Raw genomic sequence first — 22,640 nt, forward strand, 5'->3', positions numbered from 1 at the left:
CCGTTCTCCTGCACACCGCCGAAGGTCGTCCTTAGCACACGTCGCTCGAAAACTCCGAGTGCTTGCAGGTCCTCCTCGAGCATGGTCCATGTCTCGTGCCCGTAGAGGACCACCGGTCTTATTAACGTTTTGTACATGGTGCATTTGGTACGTGGGTGAATCTTTTTCGACCGCAGTTTCTTCTGGAGTCCGTAGAAGGCCCGAATTCCGCTGATGATGCGACTCCGAATTTCACGGCTCACGTTGTTGTCAGTCGTCAGCCGGATCCGAGGTAGACGAACTCCTCCACCACCTCGGAAGTATCCCCGTCTATCGTAACATTACCACCCAGATGGATCCGGTCGTGTTCGGTTCCGCCTACCAGCATGTACTTTGTTTTTGAGGCATTCACCACCAGTCCGATCTTTGCTGCTTCGCGTTTCAGGCGGGTGTACAGCTCTGCCACCGTTCCAAATGTTCTGGCAATAATGCCCATGTCGTCTGCAAAGCACACAAATTTACCGGATTTTGTGAAAATCGTTCCCCGGCTGTTGAGCCCGGCTCGTCGCATCACACCTTCCAGAGCGATGTTGAAGAATAGGTTTGAGAGTCCGTCACCATGTCGCAATCTTCGGAGAGATTCGGACGAACTGTATAGTTCACCCGAAACCCTTACGCAGTTTTGCACACCGTCTATCGTTGCTTTAATCAGTCTAGTCAGCTTCCCAAGAAAGCCGTTTTCTTCCATGATTCTCCATAGCTCTGCGCGGTCGATACTGTCGTATGCCGCTTTGAAGTCGATGAACAGGTGATGCGTTGGGACCTGGTATTCACGGCATTTCTGGAGGATTTGCCGTACGGTGGAGATCTGGTCGGTTGTCGACCATAACTTCCCACGAACTCAATCGTTTTAGGTGACAGACGACGGAAGATGATCTGGGATAGCATTTTGTAGGCAGCATTCAAAATAGTGATCGCCCTGAAGTTCTCACATTCCAAATGGTCGCCTTTCTTGTGAATGGGGCAGATTACCCCTTCCTTCCACTCCTCCGGTAGCTGTTCGGTTTCCCAGATCCTGACTATCAGCCGATGCAAACAGGTGGCCAACTTTTCTGGGCCCATCTTGATGAGTTCAGCTGCTTACCAGCTGCTTTGTTGGTTTTGAGCTGGTGAATGGCATCCTTAACTTCCCTCAGCGTGGGAGTTGGTTCATTTCCGTCCTCCGCTGCACTGGCGTCGTCGTTCCCTCCGTTGCCGTGGGCTCCCGTGCCTACGTTCTCCACGCCGTTCAGGTGCTGATCGAAGTGCTGCTTCCACCTTTCGATCATCTCACGTTCGTCCGTCAAGAGGCCTCCGTCTTTATCCCTGCATATTTCGGCTCGCGGCACGAAGCCGTTGCGGGATGCGTTGAGCTTCTGATAGAACTTCCGTGTTTCTTGGGAACGGCACAGCAGTTCCATTTCTTCACACTCCGCTTCTTCCAGGCGGCGCTTTTTCTCCCGAAAGAGGCGGGTCTGCTGTTTCCGCTTCTGTTTGTTCTGTTCCACGTTCTGTCGAGTCCCTTGCTGCAGCATTACCGCCCTCGCTTCGTTCTTCTCCTCCAAAACCGTTCTGCACTCTTCGTCGAACCATTCTTTCCGTCGATTCCGTTTCACGTACCCGATGGTACTCTCGGCTGCGTCGTTGATGGCTGCTCCAGCTGTACTCCAGCAGTCCTCTAGAGGGGCCTCATCGAGCTCGCCCTCGTCTGGCAACGCGGCCTCGAGATTCTGCGCGTATGCTGAGGCGACATCCGGTTGCTTCAGTCGCTCTAGGTTGTACCGTGGCGGTCGCCGGTACCGTACATTGTTGATGACGGAGAGTTTTGGGCGCAGTTTGACCATCACCAGATAGTGGTCGGAGTCGATGTTGGCGCCACGATAGGTCCTGACGTCGATAATGTCGGAGAAGTGCCGTCCGTCAATCAGAACGTGGTCGATTTGAGATTCTGTCTGCTGTGGTGATCTCCAGGTGTAACGATAAGGGAGGCTGTGTTGGAAAAAGGTGCTACGTATGGCCATATTTTTGGACGCGGCGAAATCAATGAGTCGTAGGCCGTTTTCGTTCGTTTGCTGGTGGGCGCTGAACTTACCAATCGTCGGTCTGAATTCCTCCTCCTGGCCTACCTGAGCGTTCAAATCTCCTATGATGATCTTGACGTCGTGGCTTGGGCAGCGATCGTACTCGCGTTCGAGCTGCGCGTAAAATGCGTCCTTGTCATCATCAGTACTTCCGGAATGTGGGCTGTGCACGTTTATTATGCTGAAGTTGAAGAATCGGCCCGTGATCCTCAACCTGCACATTCTTTCGTCGACCGGCCACCAACCGATCACGCGTCTCTGCATATCACCCACCACGATGAAAGCTATTCCCAGCTCGCATGTGTTGCCGCAGCTCTGGTAGATGCTATGATTACCTCTAAACGTTCGCACCATGGATCCTGTCCAACACACCTCCTGCAGCGCTACGATGCCGAACCCGTGGTCCTTCAGTAGATCGGCGAGTATGCGGGTGCTCCCAATGAAGTTGAGAGATCGGCAGTTCCACGTACCGAGTTTCCAATCGCAAGTCCTTTTTGTTCGCTGGGGTCGTTGCCGCAACAGAGGTCCAATTTTGAGAAATGCTGGCAGAAACTCAATTTTTGAACATGTCTTTTATGGGATACAGTATATTGAGCATTCATCCATAATACCAGGACCACTAACTGGCATTTAAAAAAAATTGGAAATATTTATTTTGTATCTTGTTACAGCACTGAATAGCTGCTGATGGAAAAAGTGCTGATTTTTTGATGAAGAACATAAACGAGTTCAACCACTAAAAAAGTTTATTGATATAAGTAATACAATTGCTTTCGAAAGTTTATTTGTAAGTTCTTGTGTATATCAGACATCTGCAATGGAGCAAGAAATCAAAATAACACTTTTGGCTTCAAAATTGACATTACATGTCATTGGTACGAGATATTCTTACAGTTCGACTTTAAACTGTCTTACAAATAGTAAGTATAGTAAAATTGTTTGAAAAACATCCATTTTCTTCGGATTTTGGTCGAAGAAACCGACAAAAAATGAAAATGCCTTTAAAATGAAATTGAGCGCTAAATCATGTTCCAAAACATTCATATAGGCTCAAACTAGCAGACTACTATGATTTGGCAATTTCTGCCAGGTATTTTCAAATCTGGACCACTGTGTGCCGTTGGTCTCGGTTCGTATGATTGTATACCATTTCACCGAAAACCATTTCGCGGAATTTTTTTTCGCGGTGAAACATTTCGCGGAATGAACCATTTCGCCGAATACCATTTCGCGGAATGACTTTTAGCGGAATGTACTGTTTCGCGGAATACCATTTCGCGGAATTTAATATTTTGCATATAATTATGGAACAACAAATTATTTTCTCTGCTAAACTTTACTAGCTAGCTCCATCACCGATTCATACACAATCATAATCAGCTTAGCTCTGCGATTGTATTACCTGATGCTAAATGTGATACAGGCGGTTGTATACCATTTCACCGAAAACCATTTCGCGGATTTTTTTTCGCGGTGTAACATTTCGCGGAATGCACCATTTCGCCGAATACCATTTCGCGGAACGACTTTTCGCGGAATGTACTGTTTCGCGGAATACCATTTCGCGGAATTTAATACTTTGCAAATAATAATGGAATGACACATTATTTTCTCTGCTAAATTTTACGGTTGTATACCATTTCACCGAAAACCATTTCGCGGAATTTTTTTTCGTGGTGTAACATTTCGCGGAATGCACTATTTCGCCGAATACCATTTCGCGGAACGACTTTTCGCGGAATGTACTGTTTCGCGGAATACCATTTCGCGGAATGTAATACTTTGCAAATAATAATGAAATAACACAATATTTTCTCTGCTAAACTTTACTAGCTCCATCACAGATTCATGCGCAATCATAATCACCTCAGCTCTACGATTGTACTAATTGATGTTAAATCTGTTACTTTTCTGGACAAAAATTTACCTTCTTTAATTCGTAGGCTGTTCTTGAGAGTTCTGAACGTCAGGCCAAAAGCCATTCGGCCGAATGTCTTTAACCTTCCTTTTGCATCACGTTGGCAGCAGCTCGCTGATGTAGTGCACGGTTTGGGTCAAAAATGACCCTAATGCCAAAGGAGGGTTAAGTCGAATGGAAATGCGGCCAAATAGACATTAGGCGCAATGACCAACAAGCCATCGTTGTCACATAAGTTGTACTTTCAAGCGCTTATATTGCTAACTCTTTCAGAGTTTTTGATTTCCTTAAAACTAGTCTGTTCTTTCCAGTAACGTTGTTGTTTGGCGACTGAATTGTTAAATTTTTCATCATTTACCTTCTTCTCTTCAAAGGCTGTTAATGTGGTGTGGAGTTTTTAATGATCAAATTGATATCTCTATAGGAGATTTGACCTTCTTTTGATATTAGGCTGTTCTTTCAAGTTTACTGTTAAAAATGTTGGCGAGTGACCGAACTTATAACTTATCTGAGATTTTTCATTCTGTCAAAAATGGGGTGATCTTTAGAGTAACACTACAGACAACAGACGTATCACTTGGAACAAAATGCGATAAAAATCATCGTCACGAAAACATAATCGCCCAATGCTAATTATGCTGTGGTTCGCAAACCCACTGACTGAGTAGATGGCGGTAGTTAGTAAACGTCAAACAGGAGTAAAAACGATGCAAGCGCCATGAGCAAGCGATTTGCGAACTACAGAATATTTGAATAATCCGTTAAAAAGGGAAACGATGAGAAGTGAGTAGAGTGAGACGTCTGTGGTAACACTGCTGGTGAGTTTTTTGGTGGCCAGGCTGCTGACGTTAGAGATTTATCCTTCTTCAAAACAAGGGCTGTTCATTCAAGTTGCACTGGAGTTATCTATTGGCGGTCTTATTGCTAACTCTGTGGGAGATATGTTCTTTAGATCTTTCGAGGCCTATTATCTTATTGATCTAACATCTATTCAGCCCAATGATTGTTCGGCTCAACGTACATTCAGTGTAATCTCCTTCGGTCTAATGACCCAGAATCATCATTCAGGAACTGAATCTGCTTATCAGCTTCAACACTTTCACCTTTATCGATTGAAAGCATTGTAAATATAGACTGTTTCAGAAATTATAAATACACTTTGTTTATTCAATTAAATGAACTGTTCTAATGATTTTTACCAACTTGTTTCAGAGTATAGCATATTGTACTCCATATTTTTATATTTCCTTTCAATTGTCTTGATGTTTTAAAGAACAGTCGAGTTCTCTAACAAGTAATTTAATTTTTCAAATTTGCATTCGCACAAAGGTGTTTTTTAATGATTTCAACATTATTTATCACTAAATACCAAAAAATATCTAAACTTTTATCACATTCGCTTTCTCAACAAGTTGTCTACGTAATTCCTTGATCAAAATTTGGGAAAAATCGATAAAAGCATTCCCACAACATTTTTTCGGAGATCAAGTTTCTTATTTTTTAAGGTTTTCTACGGAACATAAGAACAACCACACAATTTCTTAGCTTTCCTGAACGCATTTAATCTAAACAAACTTATTTTTTCAGCTCATTCGATCCTTCAGATGGCAAAGCATGTCATACCATAAAAACGAATGCAGTAAACAGTAATTAAGACATTCGTTTGCTTAACGTTTGTTGCTACTGGTGTTGTTGAGAAATTTGAAACAAAAAATTTTGTATTGAGAAGGCCCGTAATGGTGGTTCTTGATCAAATATTCCAGTAAAAATTATTCTTACCAATCGAGAAATATCTTTTATTATCGATACAGCCATTTTTATTGTGTTTGGAAATTAAATATTTTATCTGTGAGATTTTTTTCTTTTCTACTATGCCACATTTTTTGACCACTTTGTGCAACTTCAAATTTTAATCATCTAGTTTACAGAGCCCTATTTTTTAACTTTTACCAGAAACATCAACAAAATTGGTATTATTTGCTTCGTTAGCATGTTTACTATAAGAGCTAGAAGAAACTTTTTTGGATAATATGCTCAAATTAAAATGGCAGTTAATCGTTAGTGTATTTATAATTTCTGAAACAGTCTATATGCCAATATGATGCTATTTGTAAACAGTGTGACCGCGTAACCCTTAAGCCAAGTAACACTCCTTAGTGATAAATTTACTAGATTTCTCATTTATTTATTGTTTGTATGTTCTAACTAACTCAAACTGTTGTAATAGATATTACAAAAAATCTTATTTTTGTATTATATAGGGTAAATTGCCAATTGTTGCACGGCTAAAAATTCGCCAATTATTGCACACCCCATAAGAAAGGCATAGAGTGTGCAACAATAGACGAGTTTTTAGCCGTGCAACAATTGGCAAATTACCCTATGGTTTTCCATCTTTCAAACAAACGCTGTTTTAACAGATATGCTGTTATGTTCAATACGAAACTTTTCCTTCTTCTGGTCAAAACTGTTCTTTCATAAATTGTATGCATTATACTTATTTTGGCATACCTGCTAAATTAATATTATCAGAGAATTTCCCTTCTTTTATTCATAGGCTGGTCTATCAAAGTATACTGCTACAAAAATGAATTTTTGATATGAAGTATTCCATTTTTCATGTGCTGATTTGAATTTTGAAATTCATCATGATGTTGTCTCTTGATAAATTAAATTGTTGGCTCTTATTAACGATTTTCCGCGAAACGGTTCATTCCGCCAAATGGTTTTCGGCGAAACGGTGCATTCCGCGAAATGGTTCATTCCGCCAAATGTCATTCCGCGAAATGTTACACCGCGAAAAGGAATTCCGCGAAATGGTTTTCGGCGAAATGTTATACAATCAATTTTACAGCTTCATCACCGATTCATGTGCAATCATAATCACTTCAGCTCTACGATTGTACCAATTGATGTTAAATCTGTTACTTTTCTGAACAAAAATTTAGCTTCTTTGATTCGTAGGCTGTTCTTGAGAGTTCTGAACGTCAGGTCAAAAGCCATTCGGCTGAATGTCTTAAGGTCGAATGGAAATGCGGCCAAATAGACATTAGGCGCAATGACCAACAAGCCATCGTTGTCATATAAGTTGTACTTTCAAGCGCTTTTAGAGTTTTTGATTTCCTTAAAACAAGTCTGTTCTTTCCAGTATCGTTGTTGTTAGGCAACTGAATTGTTAAATTTTTCATCATTTCCCGGGTAGAGGCTAATGGCAAACAAAGGACAAAATAATAACTGGTTTTGCCATCATATCTCGTTTTGCCATTCTTCTGTTATTATGAAAAATTTAAAATGGCAAATCAATAGCAAAATATACAATCATAGCAAATCTTGCCATTGATATGTTATTCATGAATAATGCTAAATAACACATCAATAACAAAAATTACTATCATGGTAAAACTTGCAATTTAGCACCTTTTATTATGAATTGTATAAAACATCAAAACAATAACATAAGTTACATTCCTAGCTAATTTTGCCATTATTTTGATATTGTGAGAAATTATTTATAAACATTAGGCACCATAACATATTTTACTCTTAATATACCATTAACTATTATATTGTATATTTCAAGCAAAACTTTTCAATTCGACGTATCTCGCAAAAGTAAACAAATCCGCTGTGTGTTTGATTCGCAATGGATTCTATTTGATGCACATCAATTTATGTTAATTTAGAACTCAAACAATTGAAGAGTATACACAAAATAATACTGTTTTTACATTGATTGATGAACTTAAATTTTATTGAATAAAAAAAAAGAAATAGCTCATTTTACCTTCTTTCTGCTACTTTGAAATAATAACTGAATCTACCATTATTTTAAAATTGAATTTGAACAACTAAACCTACCATTATTTTGATCGCCACATAAACAGCTAAATTTGTTCTTATTCTGTTATCAATAACTCAAGAATGTCATATTTTGTTATTTACCGATAACAGTTAATTTGGGTCTTATTTTGTTATCAATATCTCAATAATAACTTATTTTGTTCTTCAATTTAATTCGCATGCTTTACCATTACTTTGTTATTATAATGACAAAATAAGTTATTTTTAAGTTTTTCTGCTACCAAAATTTTGTTATTATTTTTGTTATTTTAACTCTTATTTCAAACAAACAAATAACACATTTTGCCATTCAAACATTCTGTTTTAATGGTAAAATTTGTCATTCTTTTGCCATTAAGCTCTACCCGGGATTACCTTCTGCTCTTCAAAGGCTGTTCATGTGATGTGTAGTTTTTAATGATCAAATTGATATCTCTATAGGAGATTTGACCTTCTTTTGATAATAGGCTGTTCTTTCAAGTTTACTGTTAAAAATGTTAGCTAGTGACCGAGCTGCTAACTTATGTGAGATTTTTCATTCTGTCAAAAATGGACTGATCTTTAGAGTAACACCACAGACAACAGACGTATCACTTGGAACAAAATACAATAAAAATCATCGTCACGAAAACATAATCGCCCAATGCTAATTACGCTGATGGCGGTAGTCAGTAAACGTCAAACAGGAGTAAAAACGATGCAAGCGCCATGAACAAGCGATTTGCGAACTACAGAATATTTGAATAATCCGTTAAAAAGGGAAACACTGCTGGTGAGTTTTTTGGTGGCCAGGCTGCTGACGTTAGAGATTTTTCCTTCTTTAAAACAAGGGCTGTTCATTCATGTTGCACTGAAGTTATCTATTGGCGGTCTTATTGCTAACTCTGAGGGAGATATGTTCTTTAGATCTTTCGAGACCCTTTCTTATTGATCTAACATCTATTCAGCCCAATGATTGTTCGGCCAAACGTCCATTCAGTGTAATCTCTTTCGGTCTAATGACCTAGAATAATCATTCAGGAACTGAATCTGCTTTTCACATTTTCACCTTTATCGATTGAACGCATTATTGTAATTATGCCAAAATGATGCTATTTGTAAACAGTGTGACCGCGTAACCCTTAATCCAAGTAACACTCCTTAGTGATAACTTTACCAGATTTCTCTTTATTGTTTATTGTTTATTGTTTATTGTTTATTGTTTATTGTTTATTGTTTATTGTTTATTGTTTATTGTTTATTGTTTATTGTTTATTGTTTATTGTTTATTGTTTATTGTTTATTGTTTATTGTTTATTGTTTATTGTTTATTGTTTATTGTTTATTGTTTATTGTTTATTGTTTATTGTTTATTGTTTATTATTTATTGTTTATTGTTTATTGTTTATTGTTTATTGTTTATTGTTTGTTGTTTATTGTTTATTGTTTATTGTTTATTGTTTATTGTTTATTGTTTATTGTTTATTGTTTATTGTTTATTGTTTATTGTTTATTGTTTATTGTTTATTGTTTATTGTTTATTGTTTATTGTTTATTGTTTATTGTTTATTGTTTATTGTTTATTGTTTATTGTTTATTGTTTATTGTTTATTGTTTATTGTTTATTGTTTATTGTTTATTGTTTATTGTTTATTGTTTATTGTTTATTGTTTATTGTTTATTGTTTATTGTTTATTGTTTATTGTTTATTGTTTATTGTTTATTGTTTATTGTTTATTGTTTATTGTTTATTGTTTATTGTTTATTGTTTATTGTTTATTGTTTATTGTTTATTGTTTATTGTTTATTGTTTATTGTTTATTGTTTATTGTTTATTGTTTATTGTTTATTGTTTATTGTTTATTGTTTATTGTTTATTGTTTATTGTTTATTGTTTATTGTTTATTGTATATTGTTTATTGTTTATTGTTTATTGTTTATTGTTTATTGTTTATTGTTTATTGTATATTGTTTATTGTTTATTGTTTATTGTTTGTATGTTCTAACTAACTCAAACTGTTGTAATAGATATTAGAAAAAAAATTATTTTTGTATCACAGGTTTTTCGATCTTTCAAACAAACAGATATGCTGTGATGTTCAATACGAAACTTTTCCTTCTTCTGGTCAAAACTGTTCTTTCTTTCATAAATTGTATGCATTATATTTATTTTGCCATACCTGCTAAATTAATATTATCAGAGAATTTCCTTTCTTTCATCACAGTATACTGAGAGACGAACCAGCCAAGGTCTGAAAGTCTCCATAATAAAGATAAATCAATCAATCAATCAATCAAGTATATTGCTACAAAAACGAATTTTTGATATGAAGTATTTCATTTTTGATTTGAATTTTGAATCTTATCATGATGTTTTCTCTCGATAAATTAAATTGTTTGCTCTTATTAACGATTTTCCGCGAAACGGTACATTCCGCCAAATGGTTTTTGGCGAAACGGTGCATTCCACGAAATGGTTCATTCCGCCAAATGTTATTCCGCGAAATGTTACACCGCGAAAAGGAATTCCGCGAAATGGTTTTCGGCGAAATGTTATACAATCGATACAGGCTGTTTTTAAGAATTCTGAACGTCAGGCCAAAGGGCATAAGGCCGAAAGACTAACAAGCCAATTTACACTGTTGAAAGTTTTGGCTGACAATCAAACTGGTAACTTCATCTGAATGAGTTCTTTGGTAGTTAGGCTGCTGATCCTACTGTCCTTCTCCTTCTTTAAATCAAGAGCTGTTCTTTCGAGTTGCACTGTTATGTTATTTATTGGCGGTCCCCCTGCCCACTCCGTAGGAGATTTGTTCTCCTTATTTAAATAGGCTGTTCTTTCAAATAACACTTGCTGGTGAACAAACTGATATCTACATCAAGAGTTTTTCTTATTTTAAGAAAAGGTTGTTTATTTAAAAGTTGCAGTGCTAGAGAGCTGTTTGGTGATCCAGCAAGTAACTAATTCTTCCTGCCTCTAATAATAGACAGATCTTTCAAGGCCTGTTATCCAATTGGTTTAACATTTTTTCAGCCCAATGATTATTCGACCTAATGTCCATTCAGCCTAATGACCTTCAGCCTAATGACCCAGTATCATAATTCTTAATCTGAACCTGCTTCTCAGCCTTCACACTTTCACTCTTATTGATTGAAAGCATCATAAGTCAAAATGTTTCCATTTTTAAACCGGATGCAAATGTAATTCAGCCAAGTAACACTCCTTATTGACCAGCTTTCTCTGTTTTGATAAATATAGCTAGCTTATACTTGTATAATAGATATAAGAATGATTCTCATTTTTGTGTAACAGGTTTTTCCGTCTTTCAAACATATGCTGTTATTATCGTTATTATTAATAGGAAACTTGTTCGTCGTCTGATCAAAGGCTGCTCTTTCATAATTGTTAAGTATGCATTATACTTTTTAGGTATAAGAACTGTTAAATTTATATTATCAGAGAATTTCCCTTCTTTCATACATAGGCTGTTCTTTCAAAGATTACTATTACAAAAAATGAAATATTTATATGAAACATTTAATTTTCCACTTGTTGATTAATTTTGGATCTCATCATGATGTTGTCTCTCGATCAATTAAATTTGTCTCTGTCATGAACATTTTTCCGCGAAACGGTACTTTCCGCCAAATGGTTTTCGGCGTAACGATGCATTCCGCGATATGGTACATTTCGCCAAATGTCATTCCGTGGAATGTTACACCGCGAAAAGGAATTCCGCGAAATGGTTTTGCGGCGGAATGTGACGGCTAGCTCGTAGGGCCTGACACCAACCCCCTACTTTCCGGCAGAAAGGCTTGTCCGCACTGAGCGCATGAAAATTCTGCTCTTCGGATTTACACCATCAAGCACATCATAAATTCTAAATCTTTTCATATTATCAGATAGAAGGATGTTGAAATATTGTAAATGTCATTTCGAACTGTCAAAAAACCGCACCGCCACACGGAGCGCGTAAAGAGATTTGCACCCGGGTGAAAACACTCTAGTGAATTTCACTTTGAACGGCCCGTGCGGCGCTTGTTTTATCAACGTTCAATCTGTAGTTTTACTTGTGGTTTATGGCATGTAACTTGCTTATAACTTTTTCTGTGATAATTTTAATACATTTTAGCTTTAAAAACACACTAAATAACAACATTTTTACACAACTAACCTCAAATAACGTTTTTTTTTGTATGTACTAACAAACACTTGATTTTAACAATTTACTAACTGGTATATGTTATAAATTCTAATTTAAAGAAAAACAATCTAGAATTAGAAAAACTCACCACTAGAGGTTAAATTTTCACATCTCGATTCACACTTGATTTACGCGCGCACTTCTATTCTTTTCGAGAGTCAGCTTTACAAGATAATTTGCTCCGCCAACATGGAGGAATTTTATAGAGAATTCCTCTTTTACCAGTCTTTTTATTATTTTTACTATTTTTTGACATATCGGTAATATTTGTTAGTGTTTCCACACCCTAATCTCCATTTTCATCTAGCGTGTAATGAATGAGTCAGATTTTCCTTGATATCAGTGAGTATAATTTACCCACGCTCAAACTGTTCGACTCTCGTCTGAGGTACATGTCCGAAACAAAGGGGAAAATGAAACAGGCTCACTCACTTGTCCGTCATCAACAAGTGAGTGTCATCTGTTTTTGTGTTTGAATGTTTACTTTCGGGGTTGTAGTCGGGAGGGGAAGGGAAAAAGAACTTGCGGTGGAGCCAGCAAGCGTAAACTGGGAACCGAACGGTTACACGTAAGAGTTGGGTGAATTCCTGAAGAAACTGCTTGAGAAATGCCTGGAAAATTGAAGAAATCGCTATAGAAATTCCGAAAGATAATCCCTAAAGGAATTTCTGAAGGAATTTTCATATTAGCCCTAAAACAATCGCTAAATCCTCGACGCATTCTCGGGAGACTTTGCGAAGGAATCCCTTGAGATATTTTCGGAGGAATCCCTGATGGACTTTTTAAAGGAATCGCTGGAGGGTTTCCTGGAGGAATCCCTGGAGTGATTCCTGAATGAATCCTTGAAGAGAATTCGGGAGGAATCCCTGATGGAAACCCAGGAAGAATTCCTGAAGAAAACCCCTGGAGTAATTCCTGAAGGAATCTCTGAATGAATTCCTGGAAGATGCCTTGCAGCAGTTCCTAGAAGAATTCCTGGTGGAAACCTAGTAGAAATTCCTGGAAGAATTCTCCTGAAGGAATCCCGGAAGGAGTTCCTGGTGGAATTCTGGAGGAATGCCTGGAAAAATTCCTGTAGGAAGTTTTGGAGGAATTCCTTAAAAAATCCTTGGAGAAATATCTGGAGGGATCCGTGGATGAATTTCTGGAGTAATTCTACAAGTCTACAAGTCAAATCCTGGAGGAATCCTCGTAGTAATTCTTGAAGAATCCACGTAGTAATGCCTGGAGGATTTCGTGGAGGTATCCCTGGATGAATTGCTGGAGGAATCTCTGAATGAATCCTTTGAGTAACTCCTGGAGATAAATAAATAGATAAATGAATTCCTGTAGGAATTCCTGGATAAACTGCTTGAGCAATTCTGAATGATTTCCTGGAAGAATTCTTAGTGGAAATCTTGTAGAAATTCCTGGAAGAATTCCCCTGGAGGAATTCCTGGTTGAAACTCTGGAGAAATTTCTAGAAGAATTCTCACAGAATTCCTGGAGATATCCTTGGAGGCATTCCTGGTGGAATCCCTGGAGGAAGGTCTGGAAGAATTCCTGGAGTAATTCGTGGAGAAATTCCGAGTCAAATCCTGGAAGAATTCCTGCAGTAATTCTTGAGGAATCCCCGTAGTAATTCCTGGAGGAATTCGTGGAGGTATCCCTGGATTAATTCCTGGAAGAATCTCTAAATGAATCTTTTGAGTAACTCCTGGAGGAATCCCTGGATGAACTCCTTGACGAATCTCTGAATGAATTTCTGGAGCAATTCCTGGATGAATTCTTGCAGAAAACTCCGACGCAAGCCCTGGAATAATTCATAAATAAATTCTTCGATGCATCCTTGCAGAAGTCTATTAGAATTTCTGGACCAATCAAGGAAAGAATTCCTGAAGCATTTCTCGGAACAAGCTATGGAACAATCTCAATCGAAACCCCATCAGACACCAGTGGAGGAATTCACGGAGAAGAAATTCCTGAATAAGTCTTTTGAGAAGTTCCTGAAGCAATCCCTGAAAAACTGAAGGGAGAACCTGGAGGAATTTGTAAAGGTGTCCCTTGAGGAAAACTTAAAGAAATCCCCTCTTAGCACGATGCCAGCAGCATATGGTGTTCTAGAAAGATCTTCTCGGTTACTACCGGAACTGGATCCGGCATTGCATTCTACAGCCCATATCTTTCGTTTGAGGCCAAGAGAACGAAAATTAGATCAGAAATGCAATTTTGCGATCCGAAAATTATTACCAATAAATAGACAATAGCAGCATCCACACAATAGCACCCACAGTAGCATCCACAGAAAGTGACCTAAAGGGTTGCAAAAAAAAATCTACCATAATTATATTCCACCTTGGTTTGAATAGGAATTCCAGCAAGTAAAAACGAAGAGTGATAAAAGAAACCTATCAAAAATCTCATCAGTAATCATAAACCGATTTTCTCGGGAATTCGTCGAGGATATCTCCAATACTAACCATCATACAAAGAATCTACACAAGGAATTCGCCAAAATCGCATAAGCAATCTATCCAGTATTTCTGCGAATTTAGGACCTAGAATGGATCTAATAATCGAATATTCAACGAGAATCTTATCCAAAATTTGGTTATGATTGTGGAAGGAAACTTCTTCAAATCTCCCAATGAGATCTGCAAATTTTCCAGAAAATATTCTGGAAAAAATATGCCAATACAAACAGTGTTATGGTGCAGGTGTGTACTGTGTACTGCACATACAAGCTTTTACTTATTTGAGTATTTTTGTAATGCACCCTGTGTGGTAGCACATGTTTTATGATGCGCAACACATTTTAAGCGTTGCACAACATCCACCCCCATCAGAGGACTAGTAAATAAACCCACAAGACGTTGCACAGCACTTCCTCCCATCGGGGAGGCTCTCAAACGTCAAATCAAAAACGTCCTTTACGTTCCCCTTGTTGTATTTTGCGTAGCGTGGAATTGTGGGTGGGTGGGGTATGTTATTGCTCCCTGCTCGATTGCTGCGCCTGAACCAGTTTTCCCTATCGCTGCTGAGTTCGACTGTATCCCATTTCCAACTCAGTTCAGAAATGGCTTCACACTCGTTTTTATTTCGCTCCAGAGACGAAAAAAGTTTCTTTTTCATTTGTTCGATTCGCATTTAATTGATTTTAACTATGTGAGAGGTGAAGATAGTTCGAGAGATATGTACAGTTCTGTTTGAGTCAAAATGATTCTGGTTTTGCACAGAAGCCTACATTCAGGCGATCGATAACCATTGTTTTCACGTTTGTCGCAGCATCTTTGGCTGTGTGTCGAATAAGAAACAGGATAAAGTGCAGTTCTTTAATTAAAAAACAGATTTGAATCACATGCTGTGCGACCCCCTGGAGCGTATTTGGGGTGTCCGGAAGATAAACTAGCGAACATGTGAACAGTACACTCCGGAAAGGATGAAATCCGACGTCTTCCAGCTGCTTTACAATAAGCAGCCAATAGTGTAGTGAAAGTTAAGTGATAGCGCAATGTAGTAGAAAAATGTGATGTTTGGAGAATCCAACGTCTTCCCTCTAGTTTTAAGGAAAAGCAGTCTTCCATATTGCCTAGATATAGTATTAAGGTTTTAGAATGAAGAAGCTTACACCGGCGGACAAATTCCGCCGTAGACTGGCGGCCATGAAGAAGGCCACCAACAAAAACAAAAAGGACACCAAGTTCTTTGAGCACGATGTTCGCCTCAACGAAGGTGAAACAGTCGAAGAACCAACTCCGGCGGATGCCGAGAAAGGCGAAGAGCTTCCCGGAGCCATTCCGGATTCTTCCACAAATCCGGAGGAATTACAACAGCCGCCAACGACGGAAGCGGCGTCTAGTCCAACGCCTTCCGAATCTTCCTCGGAACCGAAGATGAAATCGACGGTCTGCATTAACCCGAGACATCCACGGAATAACAACAACTTCAGGAAACGCAAAGCCATGATAAACAGCAATAGAAAGAAGTTCCTGAAAAAGCTACGCCAATTGCAGCAACTGCAGGCGCATCATCCCGCCTTGTATCTGCCTCCGTCGTCCACAACGGGTGGCGGTGGTGCTGGTCGATTCCAACATTTGTCGGCAGCGCTTCATCATGGTCCAATCGGGAAGCAGTGCTGCTGTCAGTGCGCATGCCCCACAAACATCAACTTCCATCACCACCTTCAACGGCAGCAGCAAAGTCTTCCACAGCAACAACAGTGCCAGCCGTCGGACAAGAGAGAACCTTATTCGGAATCGTCTTCGGAAGCGACTCCCCCTGGTTTGACACTTCCACCGATACCGGGGAGCGATCTGTCGATTCCACCGCAGCTCATTGGATACAAACAATATCAGCAGCCCCACCCCAGCCACCACCACCCGCATCACAATCAATACTACCGTCATCGTCCTCGTCTACCACCGCCGCAATATCCTCAAGGGCATCATCACCATTATCATCAACAGCAGCAGCCGCATTCTCAGTATCACCTTCAGAGGCGGCCTCCATTTACGGCACCTGAACAAGTGGATGCTGCTCCTCATCTTCCTCCGGTGCCCTACTGTACGAAAGAGATGCACAGTGTCGTGAGGTACGTATCATTCTAATTATGACACGCAAATCGCCTACAAGGTAGGCAATCTCGGTGCACTTGTACTCTTTCTTATATGGCGGATAGAGGGAGTTGCAAAACCGCAAAATCGTGTTGAAGTAGCAAAAAGTGTGATAACAATAATGAACGGGGTGGGTTAAACGAGCGATGTGCTGTACTGTGCAAGGTTAGACAAGAGTTATACATATATAGTGCGATGTACTGATAATGAAACTTGACTTAGATCTAATGATTCTATGAACGCTGGTACAGTGATGTACAGTGATAGAGAGTGTTTTCATTTGTTTTTCAGTGCTTAATTCCATAGTAGTAGAAAAATACCCAGCGAACGTCTAGTCATTTCTAATACTTCATGTTGCATGTGAATTCCCTAAAATTCCATATTCCAAAAGAAAATTGAACATTTGCATCAGAAGTTATTTTTTTAAATTTATCTGTATTAATGAGATTTTTAGCCCTAGGCTAGTTCATCTCGGGAGTATCCGAAGTCTGGAACCCAAATGTTGAATGCCCTCTTAAGCTAGCTAGCATGTTGAACGGTTCACTCCGGTTGTCGAAATTTTAAATTATTTGTTTCGTGTTTCGTCAGATTTTCATAGCCAAGTTTTATGAGAGTTTCAGAAGGGTTTCGGAGGGGTTTTCCGGGGTTCCCGGGAGTTCCTTAGAGTTGCTATGGGGGTTTCAGGGACGATTCAATTTCAATGCGATTCAGTTTCAAAGCGTATCAAGAGGATTCCGAAGGCATTTCCGGAGTATTCAGGAGGATTTAGGAAGCTTTCAAGGAAGTTTTAAGGCGTTTCAAGGAACGCCTCTGAAACCCCATACACCTCTGGAACGCCCCTGAAACCCTATGGGATCCCATGGAACACCCCTGGCTTGCCCCAGGAACCCCCTGAAACTCCACGGAACGCCCATGAAACGCTTTAGAATACTCCTAGAACAACTCAGAAGCCCCTGAAATTCAAGGCCAAAAACCTCCTGAAACGCCCATAGTATACATCAAAAAGCCATGGAACGCTCCTAAAAACATATGAAACTCCCTGGAACATCCCTGGAGCGCTCCTGAAACGGTGTGATTGTATTTTTTTTTTTTCGAATGAACAATTAACCCGTTAACGCCAGCAGTAATCCCTGAAGGGATGCCGACTAGAACATTTGTCAGTTCAAGTTTTTCTAAAGCAGTTCCGGGAGGATTTCCTAAAGGAATTCCGAGCGTCATATTTGGTAGAATCCTGAGAGAAATCTCAGCTGGAAGCTCAACTGAAAGAATCACAGAAGAAATGCCGGGAGGAATTACTGGAGAAATCCCGAGAGAAATCCTTGGAAAAAAAAACGAGAAGAATCTTTCAAGCAAGAATCCTGGCACGTATAGCAGAAAGAATTACACTAGGATTCTCTGAATATAATCATCTTTGAAAGAATACCAGGAGGAATCTGTGAAGTAATTCCAGCAGGAATCCCTGAAGGAATGCCGGCTAGAGTTTCTGAAAGAATCCTTTCCAGATTTTCTTAATCAGTGATTACTTTATTCCTAAAGCTGATAGAATCATTAGAGGAATCATGGCAGAAATCTCGGATGGAAACTCAGCAAGAATCCCTGAAAGAGCCCTAGAAGAAATATCGGAAAGAATTGGCATGAGCATGAGCATAGATGACCACACAATTCGTAGTTGCTACTCCGTGATTGACCAAAGCAATCGAAATTGCACAAGGAACCAATGAATAGGGCTTGGGACTAGCTTAAATACTATTCTCAACTAGCTGTCCCGACAAACTTTGTCTTGCCAAGCTCTGGAGGTTTGACAACTGTTTAGCTCATAACATCACCGCACTCTAGATTGGTTTTATTTCGATCGTGTTGATTTTCTTCCCTGGTCAATAAAATCAGCATTTTGTCAATTTTCTTACTTTTTCAGTTCATTTCTGTAACTTTTTTTACATATAAACACTACTACCATGAATACGAATCTAACCATGCAAGAGTCATCCTGATCGGTTCAGCCGTTCGTGAGTTTTGTTGCCTCAAAGGGACTTCAAACTCATTTTTATATATATAGAAGATAGAAGATAGAAGATAGAAGATAGAAGATGTGCACAGTTCGAGAGCTCTCAATTATAGTAACGTCAACAACGGCGCCGGCCACGTCCTTGCGGTCATCGAGGATGGGAGGGAATGTTAGTGAGACAAACGTTGTTATAAAGACCGCGAATCGCTGCATTTCCACGTTTGTCTCAGGAAGGAATTTTTGTTAGTAGGGTAGGGCACATTCTCAATCTTGGAGTCACCTATGGTTGGTGATGTAATTTGACAATGGATTGATAAACACTAGCTTTCGCGCCCAATCGTCCACTTTTCTATACGAAAACATATCTAATAAAAGAATCTTGTCGCGCGTCTCCACCCCATCAGGGAGTAGAAACTTTAAGACACATCAATAAACAAAACCATATACATTCACAACATGTTACAACATAATACTAAACACCCGCCTATCTAGTGTTTTCGTTTTCGCGCGAGATAATTGCGAACGCGGACGATTATGCTGCGATACTCACTCCATACAGGAGCGATGCATACACAGCAAAGAACAACACGATACTCTCGACCATTTTTCCTTACTTAAAACAATCCAAAAATAAAAACTTATCACGCGTCTCCACCACAATAAGAAGTAGAAGTCTTTAGTTCAATCCACACAGGAATGAACTGAACGCGACGCTTGAGTTATATTTACTAAAGCATGTACCGTAGGATCATGATTTACTTTGGCCATATAACTTTTTGATTTTGAATCATGCCGTGAAGACTTTCGCGCTATTGTTCGCTTTACGCGGAAAGCAAACAATGAATCATTCACGTCAGATGATGGATCAATGTTTCTTCGCAAAACTGAATCTAGTCTGCAAAAAAAAAAAAATGTCAGCGTCGTTACTTGAAGTGACGGACTATACAAAGTATGCTTTAGAGAATACAAAAAAGTCTACGACTGTCTAAGTCATGTTATTTTACAACGAACATTCACAATAAAATAATAGCATGAAACGAGCTCACCCATTTATGTGTCTCCATCGCTGCTTGTATGTGTAACGAACCACCGAAGCAAACGCGCGCGACACCAGCATCCGCACGAAATCCCACCACACACTCCCTAGAAGAAATATCGGAAAGAATTATTGAAGAAATCACTTAAAAAAAACTCGGGTAGAATTTTTGAAGGAATCCCATCAAAATTTCCGGTACGAATACCTAAATAATTTAAGGTTGCCTGAAGAAATTTCACTTTTTGGATTCGACTGTGATAGATTTTAGCTTGAAAGTGGCTCTTCCAGTCTTGACAAAATTTAAATACAGCTATTTAATCTTGTCCTTAATATTAAATAGCTGTATTTAAATTTTGTCAAGGCTGGAAGAGCCACTTTCAAGCTGAAGAAATTTCGGCAGAAATCTATATTCTTTAATTTTCTTTTTTGGGAGGGATCCGTAATAGAGTAACAGCAGGAATTCCGGAAATAATCTTTGAAGGAGTTCAATCGCTGAAGAAATGCCGAATAGAATAACTAAATCTAAAATAATCCTTACAGGATTTTCTAAAGCAATCCCTGCAGAACTCCCTGATGAGATCTCAGGAGCAATCCCCGCAGCAATTCCGGAAGGAACATCTGAAAGAAACCCGGGAGGAGTCCTGGGAAGATTCTCTAGAGAAATGCCTGAAGAAATCCCGGAAAGAATTCCTGAAGGTATCTCGACAAAATCTCATCTTGCCCAATTCTTTCCGTCTTACTGTCCACCTAACCGTCTTCTCTGCCGTCTATCCCAAACCTCTACGCTACGCTATATCCCAACCTTCAATCCTCTACCCTCTACCTTAATCCCTATCCTCCACTCTGCCTTCTACCCTACCCTCTACCCTAATCCTTCACCATACGCTCTACACTATCCTCCATCCTACCATCTACCCTAAACTTCTGCCCTACCATCTACCAGCCTTCTTCCTTTTGCTGATCGAGCCCGATCGATAGATATTGCATAGCTCATTACCATTCCGTGGCCGCCATCTTGGATTATCGGCCGCCATCTTAGTTTTCATTAGTTTCTTAGTTTCTACTCATCATACCCTATCGATAGATACCCATATTGCATAGTATTCAAACTCGCATTGGGGTCGTTCATAAACCACGTAAAATTTCGCGAGGGGGGTGTTCGGTCTGGCCAGAGTCTACGCTCCACACAAATTTTTATAATTTTTGTATTGTCGAAAGTCTACGTGTGGGGAGGGGGGTCTGTTTAAGATGGACAAATTTTGAGTCCATTCTTGAGTGTTGGCCGCTATCTTGGAACTCAGAACGACATCTTGAATTCCAATACCCCCATAAACAACCCCGATAAGGAATGTATTAGCCAAATTTAGTTGAAATTGCTTGACCAGAGTTATGCTGGAAGATACATACAGGGGATAGACAAAATGATCGGGACAGGCAAAATTTTCACTTTTCAAAAAATTTCCAATTTGCTGTAACTTTTCGAGAAGTGCATCAAATATTCTCAAATTTTCACTGTAAGTTGATCAACTAGTTGTGTATTAGTGGACAAAATTTGGACAAGATCGGGCTATTCTGCACGAAGTAATAAGCATTTTAGGAAAAGGTAGAATTATTCGATAGCCAACTTTGAGCTGTTATATCTACGGATTCAATGAACCGAATGCAATGAAATTTTGTCCATTTATGACTTATATAATTAGCTCTGAAAAACATTTGACACAACTTGAAATTATTAACAAGAGAAAAAGTTATGGCGATTGCATTCATTTTATGATTTTTTAGTAAATTGGTCTATTTTTAATATGCATCCCATTACTTTTTTAATGAATTTCCGCCTCTGTTGTTACGTTCTTTCAAAACATATCTGTATTCAAGAGGATCAGAGGGAATTAAAATGAACTAAAATTAGCATCTTGAATTTTGAAACGATGTTGAAATTTAAGAAAATTTAGTGTTTTATTACAAAAATAATCTAATCGTTATAATTTTCTTCCGTGTTAAGAATTTATAGTTGTTACAAATGTTTTTCGATGCTCATTGTATAAGTCATAAATAGTCAAAATTTCATTACATTCGGTTCATTGAACCCGGAGATATAACAGCTCAAAGTTGGCTATCAGATAATTATACCTTTTTTTTAGAATCTTTATAACTTCGTGCAGAATAGTTCGATCTTTTCTAAATTTTGTCCACTGATACACAAATAGTTGATCAACTTACAGTGAAAATTTGAGAATAATTGATGCACTTATCGAAAAATTACAGCTTTTTGAAATTTTTTTGAGAAGTGAAAATTTTGCCTGTCCCGATCATTTTGTCTATCCCCTGTACAAACATATAAATATACAAATAGACAAATATATAAGCATGCATAAAAATAACGATTAACGTTTATATCGATTTTTTACTTTTCTCATCAAGCCGGATCGAAAAATATCCATATTGCATGGTATCATAGCTCAAACTACCATTCCGTAGCCGCCTTGGATCTTGGATGAGGTCCGCCATCTTGGTTTTCAAAATGGCATCGAATATTTATTTTTGAGTTCTACTCATCATACGCTATCGATAGATACCCATAATGCACAGTATACGAAGCCGCATTACAGTTAAATAGCATTCATTCTAAAGTTTTGGCAGCCATCTTGAAACCTAAACCATCATCTTGAATTCCTATACCCCAATAACCATCTCGACAATCTAAGAAATGTGTATGCCGAATTTGATTGAAATTGATTGACATGAACTATAAATTATTAACCATTGTCAAGATTGCCAAGGAAATAAATTTGTTTCGCATTGGAAATGGAAATCATAGATCGTAACAATATGATATTTTTACCGCATCGTTTACGCCACCTAGTGAACCAGACACCAATTATATTATACATTATGAACAAGGTATGGAAGTGAAGAACATCTTCTCTGAAGAAATAATCTAAAATGTTGCTCAATTTGGGAGATAT

General features: G+C 38.7%; 1 protein-coding gene across 4 annotated transcripts in view; it reads left to right on the forward strand.

The window, feature by feature from the left end:
• LOC109398009 (serine/arginine repetitive matrix protein 2) overlaps positions 1-22,640 on the forward strand; it is a 147,114-nt gene that overhangs the window by 62,660 nt on the left and 61,814 nt on the right. For 2 of the 4 annotated variants that reach the window (XM_029877684.2, XM_029877683.2), the window contains exon 1: positions 15,019-16,611. The exons of the other annotated variants lie outside the window; for them this stretch is intronic. In XM_029877684.2, the coding sequence (XP_029733544.1) occupies positions 15,635-16,611 (977 nt within the window). In that variant the 5' untranslated portion in view covers positions 15,019-15,634. Of the gene's footprint in view, positions 1-15,018; positions 16,612-22,640 lie in introns of those variants that run through there. 4 annotated transcript variants of the gene reach the window in all.

The sequence above is a fragment of the Aedes albopictus genome, chromosome 2 (genome assembly GCF_035046485.1).
Source record: "Aedes albopictus strain Foshan chromosome 2, AalbF5, whole genome shotgun sequence".
NCBI lineage: Eukaryota > Metazoa > Arthropoda > Insecta > Diptera > Culicidae > Aedes > Aedes albopictus.